At 49.2% G+C, this 17,668-nt stretch overlaps 1 protein-coding gene and 1 pseudogene across 1 annotated transcript; one reads left to right on the top strand and one right to left on the bottom strand.

The window, feature by feature from the left end:
* Nucleotides 1–274: 274 nt before the first annotated feature.
* LOC147957983 (uncharacterized) lies at nucleotides 275–12,677 on the top strand (annotated as a pseudogene).
* A 1,692-nt stretch (nucleotides 12,678–14,369) lies between these two features.
* On the bottom strand, nucleotides 14,370–15,834 carry LOC147957984 (uncharacterized). The gene is made up of 2 exons (XM_087537804.1): nucleotides 15,101–15,834; nucleotides 14,370–14,991 (listed from the first exon to the last, which is right to left on the bottom strand). The coding sequence occupies exons 1-2, from the start codon at nucleotides 15,832–15,834 to the stop codon at nucleotides 14,370–14,372; spliced, it is 1,356 nt and encodes a 451-aa protein (XP_087393930.1).
* Between the last annotated feature and the right edge of the window lie 1,834 nt (nucleotides 15,835–17,668).

Below are 17,668 nucleotides of genomic sequence, written 5' to 3' on the forward strand. Positions count from 1 at the left end.
CGATGGTGCCTTCAAGAAGGGGAGCCACGCCCGCGGGCCTGGCCACCGCCGTGGTCAGAGACACCAACCAGAGATTTCTCCCAGTCCTGACAAACACCACCCCAACCAGCCACCAATAGACCGACGAATAAGCACCGGCGCTAGCACATGTTGGGAGCGGGCTAGAGGGAAGAGGAGAAGGAACCTTCGGATATGAGGTCAGAGGGCCACCGGAGCAGGCCATTGACCACGTACCGTGTCCACCGTCGATTCGCCGCCCGCGCGGCCGAGGACGATGACCCACACCCGTGGGTGCGCCTGCCGCCCAGGGGCCACCGCCTTGCCAGATCCGGTGCCGCCGCCCCGGTTGGCTAGGCCCTCCACGCAGGTGAAGCCGCCAGATCCCCACCGCCACCTTCATCGGTGTCGCGCGCGCGTGCCGCAGGGCACCTCGGGCGGCGACGGAGGGTAGGTTTTTAAAACCCCCGAGTCGCCTCAGAGGAGACGACGCGGGGGGGGGGGGGGGGGGGGAGGGAAGAAGCACGATGACGGTTTTTATGACGGGGGTATCTGCAAGTGAAAGGCAGAGATGTAACAATCTTGTTTGGGCTATCCGAGACCTTGTCATGGAGAAAATGCAGCTTGGAGGGCCCTCGATGCGTATGACTGAGGTAAAGAACCCTTACCTTTTTGTTAATATTGGGTGCCCTGATATTCCATGCCCCTTGTTCTGATCCAAGTGTTGTTCCTAATCACCGCATAGTTGCTAGAAGAAGTGAGGAAACCGAGCTCCATGGAAGTTCATCAACATGATGTAAGTGACAAGTCAAGTTTCTTTTCTACTCACCTTATTTGGTGGCCGGACATACATACATGCTAAATTGCTAATACATTCCTGATTTTTTTTACGCAGCTCCGTGTTGCTCTTGGCACTCTGCACAGTGAGGGCTCTGTATTTGTCCACAGTGTGAAGAGGACCTGATGTGTTGCCCCATGGCAACGGCGTTGTAGCCAGCATCAACTGAATCTACCATGATCCTCTCTGTGTAAGAATGTTGAAGAGTTGATCTCTTGTAGAGCTGGGTGCTAACTTGTTTGGTCTTTTGATGGTCCTGACTCCTAGATGGAGGTCTATCCTGTGTTGTGGACATCTTAAGTTGCTCTTGGGACTATTATGTTTACATGAACACATTTTTATTTGAGGGGCATTGACATGCTGTGTTTTCCAGCAATGGATCAATGCTGCTGCTTATCTGCTACCATTGATAAAGCTCAACTGCTTCCTCACAACAACAAACTAAAAAAGTAAAAGAAAAATTCACTGACAGAAGAACCGCGCAACGCAAGCGCGCGTATCCCTCTAGTTCCTATGATCTGTTGCATGCTGCTGTGAAAACATCCCTGTTATCCCCTCGTTACCAGTGTCTCTTTCCTTCGCCATATTACAGAGAAGACGGAGAAAACAGTTGCAAGATGGGTACCATTTCTCTGGATGTAACAACCCATCCATCTTATCAAGTGCTTCCCAGTGATGGCTCAATCCCGCCGAGGAATGCTTGGGACAGTTATACATGGACCAACATAGTACCAGCATTATAGATTTAAAAATGTTGTACAATATTGGTCCACGTTGAGCTGTCTTCTACTAATGTTTTTGGCCGCGGACATGATACGGAAAAATTAAGGCAATACATGCTAAAGTGCAACTGGAATTCCAGAAGTGTAAACATCAACCTTAACCCTCTCTTATCAAAAAAAATTGTACTGTTTTGTGAGTGGTACAATGTTGGGTTATTGGCACTTTTTTACCTTATCTATGCTTACATTAAGTGATCATTTCTCCTGTGTCTGATTTGATAAAATTTTGCTTGCCATTTTTCTACATATTTTACTGATTTGCTTTGCACTTTTTGTTTGTGTGTTGTGTGGCAGGGCCCTTTTGTGGCATTTCGACCCATCAATTCTAAAACATGATCTTTCGGTGATTCTGCGAGAAGTAATTACAAGGCCTTTGCTTTGTCTGAGAAAAGAATTGCATTACCGGGTAGCATGGCGTGTGATTGTAATATGCTTAGTCTGCTCTCCACCAGCGTCTTGGAGATGCGATCATTATTCCATATATGGTTTCTTGCTACGTAAGTTCACACCTCATAATACTTGGTACCAAAGTTTAAAAAATGCTAGGCGTTAATTGTGGGTTTTGCCACCGTCTTGCGCTCTTCTCACCAAAGTGCATGCTTAAGCGCAATTAAGCGCTAGGCGTTTTGCTATCGCCTAGAGCCTAGGTATGCCTTGTATAACTATGCTTTTGGTATTAGCTTCTCTATTTTTTGTTGGTGACTCTGGGTTTTTCGTGTCTTGTCAGTTGGCTTTTTGAAGCATTTTTACACTTCCAGTTAAATGTGCACACAGTACAATTAGATGTGTTATGTCTTGAGCCTGCAACTAGCAAAGTTGAAGTTTATCATTAGAAAATAGGTGAATGTGCATAGTCAAGTGAACTCTTCAAAGCTTGGGTTTCAACTACCTCAGAACTGAATTAACAGATTCATGTTGTGTATCATTTTAAAATTCATCATCTGTTAGCTATTCAATCTTCTATAAATGGTAACTTTATTAACCATAGGAGTTAATTATTTAATCATCTGTAGCATTCCGTCCTCCTGGTCTAAATGATATACCCACTGCACTATTATGGATCCACGCGGTTGTGCATGTTGTGTGAATGCATTACACATGCCGGACTTGTTGTTTGTGGAAATCTCTTTGAACAAAATTTCCTTATGCATATCATTTCTGTTTGCAGGGGTATGGGTTCTGTGCTAGGAATTTGCACGGCAGTGGTATCATCAATATTAGATATTCTTCTCGCGCATATGGGATGGAGAATATCCATGGAACTGGGACAGAAATGTCCCTTTACACATGCTTATTTCCCAAGCCAACAAAGGGATTTACTTGGCATACTAACTGGACCCATATCATGCAGACGATTTTTGGATCTTGTTTCTTACATAGAAGCTATGGTTTTCTTGGGTGAAACAAGCAACGACAACTCTTCATGGAAAAACATACAATCACAAACATCAAAAGGGTCACACTTTGGCAAGAAACAGCCATCAAAGGGATTGGTCAAATTCAAATACAGTTCTGCTTGGTATGCTTATTAACATGCAAACAATAATATCCAGATATTTAGCAATGCTGTTCAATTCAAAGCTAATTGCTCCTGCTGTGGTGCTGCAGGTTGACAATTACAAACTGTCAAACATCACATATGCGGTATATGTTTGGGATATAGAGATATGGCTAGGACGTAGTTTGTATGAGATATTCTTGTAACCATATCCTCCTTTTCTTCTCTCTCAAGTTGTATCTTGATTCTCCCTTATCTCTTCTTGTAACCGCATGTAAAGCCATCTAGGGTTTTGGCTCCCTACTATATAACATGGACACGTCGCCCCCAACAGGGCAGGACGTTTTACCACTCGCACATGGTAATCAGAGCCCCTCTTCTTCAACTCATCTAGCTACCAGAACCACCTGTGCCGAAGCCATCATGTCTTCCTCCTCCGGCGCTTCCCTCCCGGCTAGCCTCAATGGCCAGGTCACCGAGAAGCTATCCCGCATGAACTACGTGTTGTGGCGCACGCAGATCATACCCCAACTGCGTGGCGCCGGGGTCTTCGGCTACGTCGACGGCACCCAGCCGAAGCCGGCAAAGCTCCTCGTCACCACCAAGGACGGCAAGGAGACTTCAACGCCCAACCCTCTCCACCCAATCTGGGTCAGGGAGGACCAGTAGGTCCTTAGCTACCTGCTAGGCAACCTCACAAAGGAGGTGCTCCTCACGGTGACCACGGTCACCACCGCGGGCGCGCTCTGGACGATGCTCGCCGGCATGTACTCGTCGCAATCAGCGAGTCGCATCAACAACATCAGAACTTCTCTCATCAATGCGCAGAAGGGCAACCTCTCCGTCGCCTCCTACTTCGCCACCATGCGTGGCTACGCCGACGAGCTGGCCGCGGCGGGCAAGGCGATCCTCGACGATGAGCTCTTCTCCTACATCATCCACGGGCTCGATGCTGACTACCAGCCTCTGATCTCTGCTCTGGACGCTTGCGTGACCCCCGTCACCCTCGACGAGCTGTTCGCTATGCTCTCCAACTTTGATCAGCGGATGGTGCACTTCCACGGGTCCAGCGGCGGCGGCTTCAAGTCCTCCGCGAACTCGGCCTCTCGCGGTCATGGCGGCTCCTCTCGGCACGACAGCTTCTCCTGTGGTAGGGGGGGGGGTCCAGTGGAGGCGGAAACGGCGGCGGCTCCAACTCCCGCAATGGCGGGCGTGCTCCCTCCAACAACAGAACTCGCCGTGGTGGCGGCAACCCTCGCGCACGACCTGATGCCCCTCGCTGCCAGATATGTGGAAAGTTGGGGCACACAGCAAAAGATTGCTGGTACCGCTATGAAGAGGATGACGATTCCTCTCAAGATGATGACAAGGTAGCGGCGGCTGCATGGCTCCTACGAAATCGACACCAACTGGTACGTCGACAGCGGCGTCACCAACCACGATTCCTCTCAAGATGATGACAAGGTGGCGACGGCTGCAGATGGCTCCTACGGAATCGACACCAACTGGTACGTCGACAGCGGCGCCACCAACCACATCACCAATGAGCTCGAGAAGGTGACCATGAAGGAGAAATACCGCGGCAAGGACCAAATCCACACAGCTAGTGGTGAAGGTATGGAGATCCGTCACATTGGTCATTCAAGTTTTAGTACCCCTTCTCGTAAAATTCATGTTAGGAAAATTTTGCATGTTCCAAATGCCGACAAGAGTCTTCTTTCTGTCCATAGAATTGCCCTTGATAATCATGTCTTCCTTGAATTTCACCCTTATTTCTTTTTGATCAAGGATCAGACGACGAAGAGCATTCTCTATCGAGGAAGATGTGTTCGTGGACTCCATCCGTTGATTCCGGAGCTTAGGAGACTGAATAAACAAGCTTGTGGTGCTATCAAGCTTTCATCCACACGATGGCATGATCGTCTAGGACATGCTTCTTTTTCTTTAGTTGAAATATTGCTTAGAAAAAAATAAGCTCCCGTTTGTTGGTGAGCACAATATTGAAACTGTTTGTGATTCTTTTCAACGAGCTAAATGTCATCAGCTACCCTATCCTATTTCTACTAGCGTTTCTACCAAACCGTTGCAATTAATATTTTCAGATGTGTGGGGTCCTGCCCCCAACTCCGTTGGTAGACATACGTACTATGTGAGCTTCATTGATGACTATAGTAAATTCTCCTGGATTTATCTTCTCGAGAAAAGATCCGATGTCTTTCAAGTTTTTAAAAACTTCCAAGCACTCATTGAACGCCAGTTTGACTGCAAGATACTTGTTATCCAATCAGACTGGGGCGGAGAGTATGAGAAATTAAATCCTTTCTTTCAAACTCTCGGCATCTCTCACCATGTGTCATGCCCCCACGCTCACCAACAAAACGGTTCTGCCGAATGTCAAGCACATGCACATTGGTGAGGTCGGTTTAGCTCTTTTAGCTGGCGCCTCCATGCCTCTAAAATTCTGGGATGAAGCTTTTCTCACAGCCGTTCACATCATTAACATTCTTCCTAGTCGTGTTATCAATAATGAAACTCCAGTAGAACGACTACTCCACACCAAACCTGACTACACGTCTCTTCGTGTTTTTGGGTGTGCATGTTGGCCAAATCTTCGTCCATATAATCAACGCAAACTTATGTTTCGCTCAAAACAATGTGTTTTTCTTGGGTATAGCGCTCAACACAAAGGTATAAAATGCCTAGATGTGTCCACCGGGCATGTTTATATATCACGTGATGTTGTTTTTGACGAAACAAAGTTTCCCTTTGCTGATCTTCATCCCAACACCGGTGCATTACTTCGCAAAGAAATTCTTCTCCTGCCATCTCACCTCCTCGGCCTTGATCAAGGGGAAATACTTGTGATGATTCAATGCTGACTAACCCTCCTAATGGTGCACATGAGTCCTCTAGTGATGTTGCAGGAACAAACAGTGAGCAAAATGATGAAGAAATCGAGCAAAATGATGAAGAAATTGGCCCCCAAGTGCCATATTTGTTGTGTCCAGATTTGGGGAGCAGATCCTCCTCGGGGTCATCGCCAAATCAGCAGCAGGGCCGAAGATCTGCGCCGGGATCAGCGCTGGCAGATGCGCCAGACCCGACAGCAGCAGAACCTGCCGCCCGTGCGGGCTTCCGCGACTCCGCGCATGCCACGCGCCAGCCCTTGGGTGGCGGCAGCCCAGCACCGGCCCCGCTCTAATCGCCAGACTCCACGTGGCGACGTCCTGGTGGCTTGGGTGGTCCGCGGTTTCTCGACGAACCGCGCTGCTACAAGCGGCGCGTCCAGGCGCGGCCGACCGAAGCGGGGGCCAGTGCTGAGCCATCCAGCCAGGTGGGCGCGGGCTTCGGTGTTGATCCGCGTGGCCCCACGCAATCATGCACCCATGATGAGCCGGCTGGCCACCCAGGATCTTCTGCGGCAGATACAACCTCGCCGTTGCGTGCTGGAGACACAGAAGATTCGGCGCGGGTACCGAGCGAATCTACCTCGGGATCGCCTGCACCAGCAACTCCTGTGCATGACTCTGGATCCTCTGCACCGGCTGGTTCTGTGGTGCAATCTCGGCGACTCACACGGTTACAAAAAGGTGTAACTCAACCTCTCAATTATAAACATATAAGTAAATGTGGCCTAGTTTGCTCTAGAAATGAACAAGCTGAACCAAGGACTCTGGGTGAGGCATTCGGAGATGAAAGTTGGAGAAAAGCAATGATGGAAGAATATGTGGCACTAAAGAAAAATAAAACATGGCATTTGGTTCCCCCACAGCAAGGTAAAAATCTTATAGATTGCAAGTGGGTGTTCAGAGTTAAAAGAAAATCTGATGGAACTGTTGATAGATACAAAGCTAGGCTTGTTGCAAAAGGGTTTAAACAGAGATATGGTATTGATTATGAGGATACATTTAGCCCTGTTGTGAAAGCTGCCACTATTCAACTTGTTCTCTCTATTGCTATGTCTAGGGGATGGAGTCTCAGACAACTAGATGTACAGAACGCGTTTCTCCATGGTGTTCTGGAAGAAGAGGTGTACCTGAAACAGCCTCTTGGGTTTGAGAGCAAATCTAATCCTTCATTTGTTTGCAAACTTGATAAAGCACTTTATGGCTTGAAGCAAGCCCCACGGTCATGGTACTCCCATCCTAGTCACAAGATGCAATCACTTGGTTTTGTCCCTTCCATGTCAGATACCTCACTGTTCATCTACAATAGACTCAATACATGCATATTTGTTCTTATATATGTTGATGATATTATTGTTACAAGTTCATCTAGTGAGGCCATTGCATCATTGTTGAAGGATTTAAGTGCATAATTTGCTCTAAAGGATCTTGGAGATTTGGATTTTTTCCTTGGGATTGAAGTGAAGAAACACAAGGATGGACTTCATCTCTCTCAAGAGAAATATGCAACTGACTTGGTAAAAAGGCAGGTCTGCAAGGTTGTAAACCCTCTTTTACTCCTTTATCCAGCTCAGAAAAACTATCTCTCACAGAAGGGCAACTCCTGAATCAAGAGGACAGTACGAAATACAGGAGTTTAGTAGGTGCACTACAGTACTTGACCCTAACAAGGCCTAATATTTCCTTTGCTGTCAACAAGGTGTGTCAGTTTCTGCATGCTCCTACTACTGTGCATTAGACTGCTGCAAAACACATTGTTAGATATGTCAAACACACTTTGAACATTGGCCTTAATTTCAGCAAGTCATCCTCAACTCTTGTTAGTGCTTTCTCTGATTCTGACCGGGAAGGTTGTCTGGATGACAGGCGCTCTACTGGTGGATTTGCAATATTCTTTGGACCTAACTTAATTTCATGGTGTGCAAGGAAACAGGCCACCGTGTCTCGGTCCAACACAGACAGAATATAAGGCATTGACAAATGCTACAACTGAAATCATATGTGTCCAATCAATGCTAAAAGAACTTGGTATACAAAGTTCTCAAGCTCCATGCTTATGGGGTGATAATCTTGGTGCTACCTACTTATCTGCAAATCCAGTTTTTCATGCCAGAACAAAGCACATAGAGATAGATTTTCACTTTGTCAGAGAAAGAGTTGCACGGAAACAACTTGATATTCGGTTCATTCACTCGAGAGATCAAGTTGCAGATGGGTTTACTAAAGCCCTGCCTATCAGAAGCTTTGAAGAGTTTAAACATAATCTCAACTTGATGAAGTTGTGATTAAGGGGGGGCGGGGGGGGGGGGGTGTCAAACATCACATATGCGGTATATGTTTGGGATATAGAGATATGGCTAGGAGGTAGTTTGTATTAGATATTCTTGTAACCATCTCCTCCTTTTCTTCTCTCTCAAGTTGTATCTGGATTCTCCCTTATCTCTTCTTGTAACCGCATGTAAAGCCATATAGGGTTTTGGCTCCCTACTATATAACATGGACACGTCACCCCCAACAGGGCAGGACGTTTTACCGCTCGCACACAAACTTCCCTACCTGGTTCAATTTTGCCACTGCTCTACTATTTCACCAGGAAGGTTCACAAGGTTATTTATCAGAAGTATTATCTGAGGAGAAAACTGCTGAATCAATAAGTGATATCAGTCTTGCTCAGAGGGCAGCATTTTACCTTTTGTGGGTGTTATGCCCTTCTAATGTTGATGAATGCCAGTTGCTAGCTAAAAATATGGTGGAGTTATCACATTCTTGGGCCAGGAACAACAAAAGACGCCCAAGTTATGCATATCATACCAGTACAGTAAGTTACAGGAGGAAACTGCGAGTACCCACAGTTGGGGATACAGAGAAACTTCATGCGTCAACCAACCCTGCCAGTTCCCTTATTAAAGATTTTGATGATCGTTGTGTGAAGTTTTGTCACATAACTGCTGTCAGTCAAGTGCAAGGTGGAAAACAATGACGTCCCTCTCTCATGCCCTAATTTTCTGCATTTAATTTACGGGTTCCTTTAGGGGCGTTGATTGTGTCCTCTGCTTGTATTAGTGAGCAAGACTGTAACGTGCTTCTGCACTACGCAAGCACTGCTCTGGTTATGGAGTCAACGGAAGTGCAGACAAAAAGGAAAGATCAAGCTGGTAATGATTTTTTTCATGTAGTCATGGAGGTTTTGTTGGAATAAGCCACGGCGTGTATGGTCGGACCCGTCGGGCGCGTCGGATGCGCGCGGGACGGGCGGGATACACTGGTGCCGTCGGGCTCGTCGGATTCGTCGGGGCGCATCGGTGGCGCGCGGGACGGACGGGATATACGGGACGCAGCAACGTGGCGTATATGTGTAGCGTGTGTACTCAGTCTGGCACGTAGAGCAGGCCGTTGGCGAGTGTGCTGGCCAAGTTTGCTACTCCTACATGCATGGCTGAGTTAGTTAGCTAGGTGAGCTCTTCTAGAAGTGGATGAGTACTTGCGGTTAGTGGCCGGTTGTGAGGCCGGGTCCTGCGTAGGTGCATAGATTAGTGGCCGGTGTGGCCGATGAGCTGTGCGCACGCATCTACTACTTAAGTGCTGTGCTTGTGCCTGTAGCCGAGAGGGCTGAGGCAGAAACAATGTAGCCAGCGTATCCACCAAGGGGAAGAGCCTCCGGGCAAAGCTTTCTAGGCTCCTCTTTGGTACATGCGTGAGTGTGTGTCTGTGTGTGTGAGTTTCTCCTTCTTGTGTGTTCTTGAGGGAAACAAAGAAAGTGAGAGTTGTGTGAGGAAGAAGAAGAAGCGACGCTGCGAGGAGGCGGTTCCAACAATTGGTATACAGAGCCAGATTCGAGGGGCGGCCGTGGCGCACGGCGGCGTCCGCGGTGCCCGCGGTGCGCGGCGGACATGAAGGTCTTGGTAACAGTGCGCGGCGAGCGCGTGGCGTCGGCAACGCGCGGCGAGTCCACAACGGTGTGGCGTGATGTCGGGCGCGTGGCGAGCGCGTGGCGTCGGCAACGCGCGGCGAGTCCACGGCGGTGTGGCATGATGCCGTGCGCGCGACGAGCAGCGGCGGTCGCGGAGACGAGGAGGTCGCGGAAGACCTGCGTGGTGTCGCAGAGGCCGCCGCGGCTCGGCGCGACGACCGTGGAGGCGCGGCGCTGCGGTTGACGGCGCAGCGGTGCAAGGCAATAAGCGCGGCGGCGAGCCGGGCGCGACCGGTGCGTGTTATGGGTGCGCACCGGACGCGTCGGGCGCGTCGGGACCGCGGGAGTGCACCGCGTCGAGGCGCTGGACCTGGTTGCACAGATCGTGTACGTGCGCGGCGGGAGCGCGGGCCGGGAGCGCGGGGATGTGGGGACTACGCGTGAAGGGCACGGCGGCACGATGGCAGGCTTGGCAGCGACATCAGGGCGGTGGCGGCTGCAACGTCGACGACGACGGACTCCTCTAAGTCGTGTCTTAGGGGGTGTGTGTTGGAATAAGCCACGGCGTGTGTGGTCGGGCTCGTCGGGCGCATCGGATGCGCGCGGGATGGGCGGGATACACTGGTGCCGTCGGGCTCGTCGTGTTCGTCGGGCGCGTCGGTGGCGCGCGGGACGGACGGGATGTGCGGGACGCAGCAACGTGGAGTATGTGTGTAGCGTGTGTACTCAGTCTGGCACATAGAGCAGGCCGTTGGCGAGTGTGCTGGCCAAGTTTGCTACTCCTACATACATGGCTGAGTTAGTTAGCTAGGTGAGCTCTTCTAGAAGTGGATGAGTACTTGCGGTTAGTGGCCGGTTGTGAGGCCAGGTCCTGTGTAGGTGCATAGATTAGTGACCGATGTGGCCGATTAGCTGTGCGCGCGCATCTACTACTTAAGTGCTGTGCTTGTGCCTGTAGCCGAGAGGACTGAGACAAAAACAATGTAGCCAGCGTATCCACCAAGGGGAAGAGCCTCCGGGCAAAGCTTTCTAGGCTCCTCTTTGGTACATGCGTGAGTGTGTGTGTGTGTGAGTTTCTCCTTCTTGTGTGTTCTTGAGGGAAACAAAGAAAGTGAGAGTTGTGTGAGGAAGAAGAAGAAGCGGCGCTGCGAGGAGGCGGTTCCAACAATTGGTATACAGAGCCAGATTCGAGGGGCGGCCGTGGCGCACGGCGGCGTCCGCGGTGCCCGCGGTGCGCGGCGGACATGAAGGGGTCTTGGCAACGACGCGCGGCGAGCGCGTGGTGTCGGCAACGCGCGGTGAGTCCACGACGGTGTGGCGTGATGCCCGGCGCGTGGCGTCGGCAACGCGCGGCGAGTCCACGGCGGTGTGGCGTGATGCCGTGCGCGTGACGAGCAGCGGCGGTCGCGGAGACGAGGAGGTCGCGGAAGACCTGTGTGTTGTCGCAGAGGCCGCGGCGGCTCGGCGCGACGACCGTGGAGGCGCGGCGCTGCGGTTGACGGCGCAACGGTGTAGGGCAATAAGCGCGGCGGCGAGCCGGGCGCGACCGGTGCGTGTTATGGGTGCGCACCGGACGCGTCGGACGCGTCGGGACCGCGGGAGTGGACCGCGTCGAGGCGCTGGACCTGGTTGCACAGATCGTGTACGTACGCGGCGGGAGCGCGGGCCGGGAGCGCGGGGACGTGGGGACTGCGCGTGAAGGGCACGGCGGCACGGTGGGAGGCTTGGCAGCAACATCAGGGCAGTGGCGGCTGCAATGTCGACGACGACGGACTCCTCTAGGTCGTGGCTTAGGGGGTGTGTGTTGGAATAAGTCATGGCGTGTGTGGTCGGGTTCGTCGGGCGTGTCGGATGCGCGCGAGACGGGCGGGATACACTGATGCCGTCGGGCTCGTCGGGTTCGTCGGGCACGTCGGTGGCACGCGGGACGGACGGGGTGTGCGGGACGCAGCAACATGGCGTATGTGTGTAGCGTGTGTACTCAGTCTGACACGTAGAGCAGGCCGTTGGCGAGTGTGCTGGCCAAGTTTGCTACTCCTACATGCATGGCTGAGTTAGTTAGCTAGGTGAGCTCTTCTAGAAGTGAATGAGTACTTGCGGTTAGTGGCCGGTTGTGAGGCCGAGTCCTTCGTAGGTGCATAGATTAGTGGCCGGTGTGGCCGATGAGCTGTGCGCGTGCATCTACTACTTAAGTGCTGTGCTTGTGCCTGTAGCCAAGAGGGCTGAGGCAAAAACAATGTAGCCAGCGTATCCACCAAGGGGAAGAGCCTCCGGGCAAAGCTTTCTAGGCTCCTCTTTGGTATATGCGTGTGTGTGTGTGAGTTTCTCCTTCTTGTGTGTTCTTGAGGAAAACAAAGAAAGTGAAAGTTGTGTGAGGAAGAAGAAGAAGAAGCGACGCTGCGAGGAGGCAGTTCGAACAGGTTTTACTGAAAGATGGGCTTTAAGTGGTGCATGTCTCATCTTTGGCTGGCTTGACATTATTGGAGATATGTCTGCAACGATCTTTGAATGTGAGGATACATGTTGTCATTTTGTCAATCAACTCAGAAGCAAGACAGACCCATACCTGCTGAAGTGTGTAAATTTATTGCTGCACGACGCAGGTCAAGATAAATATTTTTTAATTGATCTTAGTGACAGATTGTTGAACTGGAAAAATAAAGGGAAGAGTTTTGATGGTTGTGGGGCATTCAAAGACGTTATCCTTCAATTGAACGCAAAAATTCAGCTCTCTTCAGAGCAGTGATCAGGGATTTTTTGTAACTGTGATTGTGTCCTGATGTGTTCCTGGTCTCCTTTTGGTGGTTACACTGCTTGTGTTTGAATTGCAGAAACTAAATGGTTGTAGTCACCAGTTTATTTGGTAAAGCTATCATCACTTAGTATAATTAACCTACCCAACTGCAGGAGATATTTCTATTTAGACTGAGCCACCGAGGTCTATTTTACATGACAAGCACATGCTACTCTGCATATTTCTGTTTCTTTTGCTGCTGCACTGCTGTTACTGGGCCAGCTATTCTTGATGTGCACTATCTACTTCACTGTGCCATTCCCGGTGCTTAACACCTAAAGTTGCATTATTGAAGCTTTGAGCTGCTTGGGTGATCAAACTTCTTTCGTAATAAAAACGACTTCAATATACGATCCTATTTTACTTTATCTTCTCACCTGTTTTTCTTTATTGTCCTATAAAGCAATGTGTAAGTTCAAAGATCATCACATGCTTTGTTGTGCAAAGAGAAGACCGCGGAGAAGAAAAAAGAGTCAAAATATTTTGAAAGAAATTCATATATTATATCAGACCCTACAAATTAAATAACAGCTTGATCTGGCCATTTGGGTTGTTACTGTTATTTTTGCCCTCGCAATACAGTAGTTTCAGGTAATTTATTGCTGAATTTTATTTTTTGAGATACTATTTCTTCTTAATTATATTTTTCAATTTCGTTATATGATCGACTAAGACTTTGATATCTTTGCACTTCCCAGCCTATTTGGTAGAGCTTATGACCACATTGAAGAACCTTTTGGTACACTTCTCTTGTTAGGTGTTGCATATGTAAAGTAAAAAAAACTTATGAATGATAATAGTTCTTCTGAAACCATTTAATCTTATTTACAGGTACATATAACTTACTTAGCTTGGTCCTGGTAACTTTTGACCCCCAAAAAGAAAGTCGTTGGAACGTATCAACATGGATCTAGTTTCTAAGGTCTCGTCGCGATGATTTTTTTATGTGAAAACAATTTTTCAATCTGACTGATGATTTGAGCTACAAAACATTTTAAAATTTTATTTTTGATGAAATTTTGCTGATATCACTCTTTTGTTTTTATATGCCTGGTTGCACAGTTAAATTCAGTTAGAGACATCGCATGCAAATTACTCCCTCCGTTCCTAAATATAAGTCTTTTTAGACATTTCAAATGGACTACAATATATGGATGTATATAGACATATATTAAAGTGTAGATTCACTCATTTTGCTTCGTATGTAGTCACTTGTTGGAATCTCTAAAAAGACTTATATTTGATAACGAAGGGAGTAGTAGAGCAGCTTTACACACAAAATATAAAACAAATCGAAGCTATCCGTTCAGACGATCCTTACATACAGGAAGACTCTTTGGTAATCTTGCTTATAATTATAAGGTTGGGCATATATCAAAGTCTTTAATTAAATTCAGCATCTTTACATGGAAATTACTGGTCTGTTTGTTACTCCCTTTGTTCGCTACATCATTAAAAAGAATCAGGCTGACTTGGATAGCTTACAGAGAATGTTAACCCGGAACACAAGCATCCAGAAAAAGGTTTTAAAAAGCACCATTGACACGTGAATTTACAAAGAATGTATAGAAGTACATTTTTAGAGTAAAAAAATGTATAGTAGTACTATAGAAGTACATTTAACCGACACTAACTTTGCATGCATCATTTTCTTCCTGGCAAGTCCATCGTCCAACACGGTGTGTAAGCAAAGGAAATAGCCACATCAGAATACTCATGCTCCATTATTCCCAAGTATCGAACCTTTGAGCTATTTAAATAGTAAGCAAATGTTGCGCTTCTATAATCACCATGGAAAAGGGCAATTTCTTTGTAAGGATGGAATCCCAGACACCAAAAAAGGTGAGCTGGAGCACCAGGGCTGCCCTTTTTCGGCCAGTCCACAGTGGTAACAACATTTTCATCATCAGAATCCCATTCAAAATCATCTTTGGATATTGCCTCGTTGTATTTATTTGCCACTTCAAGGTTGATGTCTTCTTCCAACAACGATTCCTTTTGTTGAAGCGACTGTGAGATCCATGGTCCACTGTCACGTTTACAAGGATATGTTCTCCAGGCTGTCTCAAAGCATATTTCATTATTCAAAACCCAGTCTATCGCGCCAGCACGTGATTCAGAAAGAAGCCAAATCTTAAATGTGCATCGGCCATCGATATCCTGTACACAATAGACCCCTTTCTTTGATTTTCCCAAACGCAATAGTGATCCTCTGCCTCCTTTCGGCAGCTCGATTACTTGGTAACTGTCATTCCATAATTTTATTCTGCACAAAAGCAAATCAACTTTAAAGATTAATCACCAAATACAGTATATAGTAATAAGAATAATGATCTTCACGTACGTACATGTGTAATTGTGAGTAGTAGTAGTACCTCATAACAAAATCACCGTTTTCATGCCTTAAAGGGACATAGAGTGAGCCCTGCCAGTGAGCGGAGTAGTACAATCCCCCATCAGAATTAAAGTCTGAGTTCATGTCGGCCATTGTCCCTGCAGCATCTCCTTCTCGTCTAAATGACCTTTCCCTCCAACAATTTGTCACTGAGGAGAAAACATGCATGACATACAACGAAGGTGGCCACTCCGTGCTGCACGCCACCTCGGCTGGTACATTACGGGGGACACGGGGGACGTAAAACACCTCGTAATGCGGCGAGACGGTAGGGTCATAGACAAGGTAGCGGTTGCTGTAGCAACGCCCGCAGGTCGTCTCCCGCCGGAAGCACGCACACGGCAGCGGGGGCAAGGACGCCCACTGCCGCGTGGCGGGGTTGGCCACCTTGTCGGTTTCAACCAAGAGGAGGCCGTTGCAGTAGTCCGTGATCTCACCGGTGACCTCCGCGTAGTCTGGACGGTTGTCGAGGTAGTCGAGCCTGCTGGTGATGTAGCGCGTCGTGGCGCGGCGCGCGAAGAGCTTCGGGGCATCGATCTTGTCTATGTTGTAGATGACAGCGTCGAGCGAGAGCGGGAGCAGGTCGGCTCGCAGCAGACGGCGGTGGTCGACGGTGGCGCGCCATGCCTTGCAGACGCTGCGGGAGATGGCGAGGGTGCGTGGTGGTAGTCCGCGGAGTATGTCCTCCAGCAGGTCGGTGTGCTCCATGTCCATGTCCACCCCACCGTCGGTTTGTGAGGAGATCAGATGGTGGAACACTGGAAGAAGACGGTCGAGTAGGGCGGTCTTGTTAGGAAGGCGGCTTATTGATGGCAGAATCGATCGACCACACGTATATATTGGTAAGTACATCGATCCGAGCTAGGTAGGACTCTACGGACACATCCGACTCGTAGACGGCCAAATCTTTTCCATCTTAATTATCCGTACACTATTATGTCGTTTCAATTTCGTGTACCCGCACCCAATTTCGTGTACACTAGCCGAACAAAAATACAGCTAGTGCTAGGCGCCGGCGCGCCGGCCCAAATTTGAGCCGGTCGCCGCGCACCCGCACGATACGTACATCCCCAACCACCCGATTAAGTCGCTAACTCTCCCGTACAGGGTTTCTTCTTCGTCGCGGCAGTCCTCTCCTATCCCTACGTAGCCTCCCACTTGCAGCTCCTGTCACGCTGCTCGTCGGTTCGCAATCGTCCCACGGCCGTTCGCGTCCCTCGCCATGGCCGCCTTGGCTTACAGCACATGTCCGTGGACGCGTCGCTGCTCTGGCAGTGCCGTTCCTAGCTCCGACCGGCAAGGTTGCAGCGCCGGGTTGTCGCACCCTGCAGCCCCCACTGTCAACCGACGATGCGCAGCCCGTTGCCCCTCGTCGCCATCTCCTGGGTCACAGCCTGCTCGTTATAACCATTGCAGCAAAAATAAATAAAAACTAGATCCTCGGATGTAGCTTTTGCTGGTGCTGATTGCAGCCCCCCGTAGTGGCACCCTGTCGTCTTTCTCAGCACTGCCTCATCGGTTGAAGCAAGAAAAAACATTGGTTCCAGCTTTCGCCGGTGACGGTTCCAGCATCGGCATCCGTAGGTTGCAGCTCGCCGATTTCAGCAATTCCGCCAGCCGATTCCAGCAAATCTGCTTGCTGGTTGCAGCATCTCATGCGGCTCGTCGTTGGCTCGCTCGGCAGTTCCAACAATTTGTCTCGTCGATTACAGCAAAACTACTCACTGGTTGCAGCTCTCTATTAGGCGGTAGTAGCATCTAGGCGGCACGTTCCAACATCTGTACCACTATGGTTCCAGCTCGCCGCAGTCACCGTTGTAGCAAAATACAATGGCGGTTCCAGCTTGTCATGGTCATGGTTCCAGCATCCCCATTGGCTAGTAGCCCCCGTCATGGTCGCTGTCACCGGCATGGTTGCAACTCGCCGCTTGTGGTTCCAGCACTGAAACACATCGGTTGCAGCTTTGCCTGCAGGGGATGCGCCAATCCATCCAGTCGTCGTCGGTTGCACGACACAGGTGCTCTCGTGGTTCCAGCTTTTCCACCCAATGGTTGCAGCTCCACCATCGTGGGTTGCAGCGTTGCAGCTCATCGCCGGGACATAGCAAATGATTCAGGGACGTGGGATGGGTTGACGGGGGGTTTGGCACGGTGGTGCCAGCCTGCCGCTGATAGCAGGGAGCCAGTTCGGTGTGGTTGAGGAAGAGAGAGAGAGAGGGGCAAGGAAAAAAAATCCAGAGGCTGACTTCGAGATAAGGATGGAAAGGGGCTGGACGACACATGGGACCATAGGGCACGTGGGCGACATCGGGCAATGTTGACACCGATTTCGGCCAAAGTAAAATACGGCGCATAGATATTATTCAAATAAAATCATTTACATAAAATGAAAAAAAACTGAGTTGCCGAATACGTGGTTAAACAATATCATGATGAATTTCCGCGGTGCCGCTCAATATAAAACAAAGGACCCGGAAATAAAAGAAAAGGAACAATATCGTCGTCTAAATTAGACGACATATGACTGTCATACACATATGCCATCATC

The sequence above is a fragment of the Triticum urartu genome, chromosome 7A (assembly GCF_056163025.1).
Source record: "Triticum urartu cultivar PI428250 chromosome 7A, HENAU_Tu73, whole genome shotgun sequence".
NCBI lineage: Eukaryota > Viridiplantae > Streptophyta > Magnoliopsida > Poales > Poaceae > Triticum > Triticum urartu.

Bases quoted from the DNA above. Each gene is read 5' to 3' on its own strand.
- LOC147957984 (XM_087537804.1), bottom strand. From the start codon at position 15,834: ATGGACATGGAGCACACCGACCTGCTGGAGGACATACTCCGCGGACTA. The intron at 14,992-15,100 runs GTACTACTACTA...GCTTTTGTGCAG, and splicing joins AACGGTGATTTTGTTATGAG to AATAAAATTATGGAATGACA.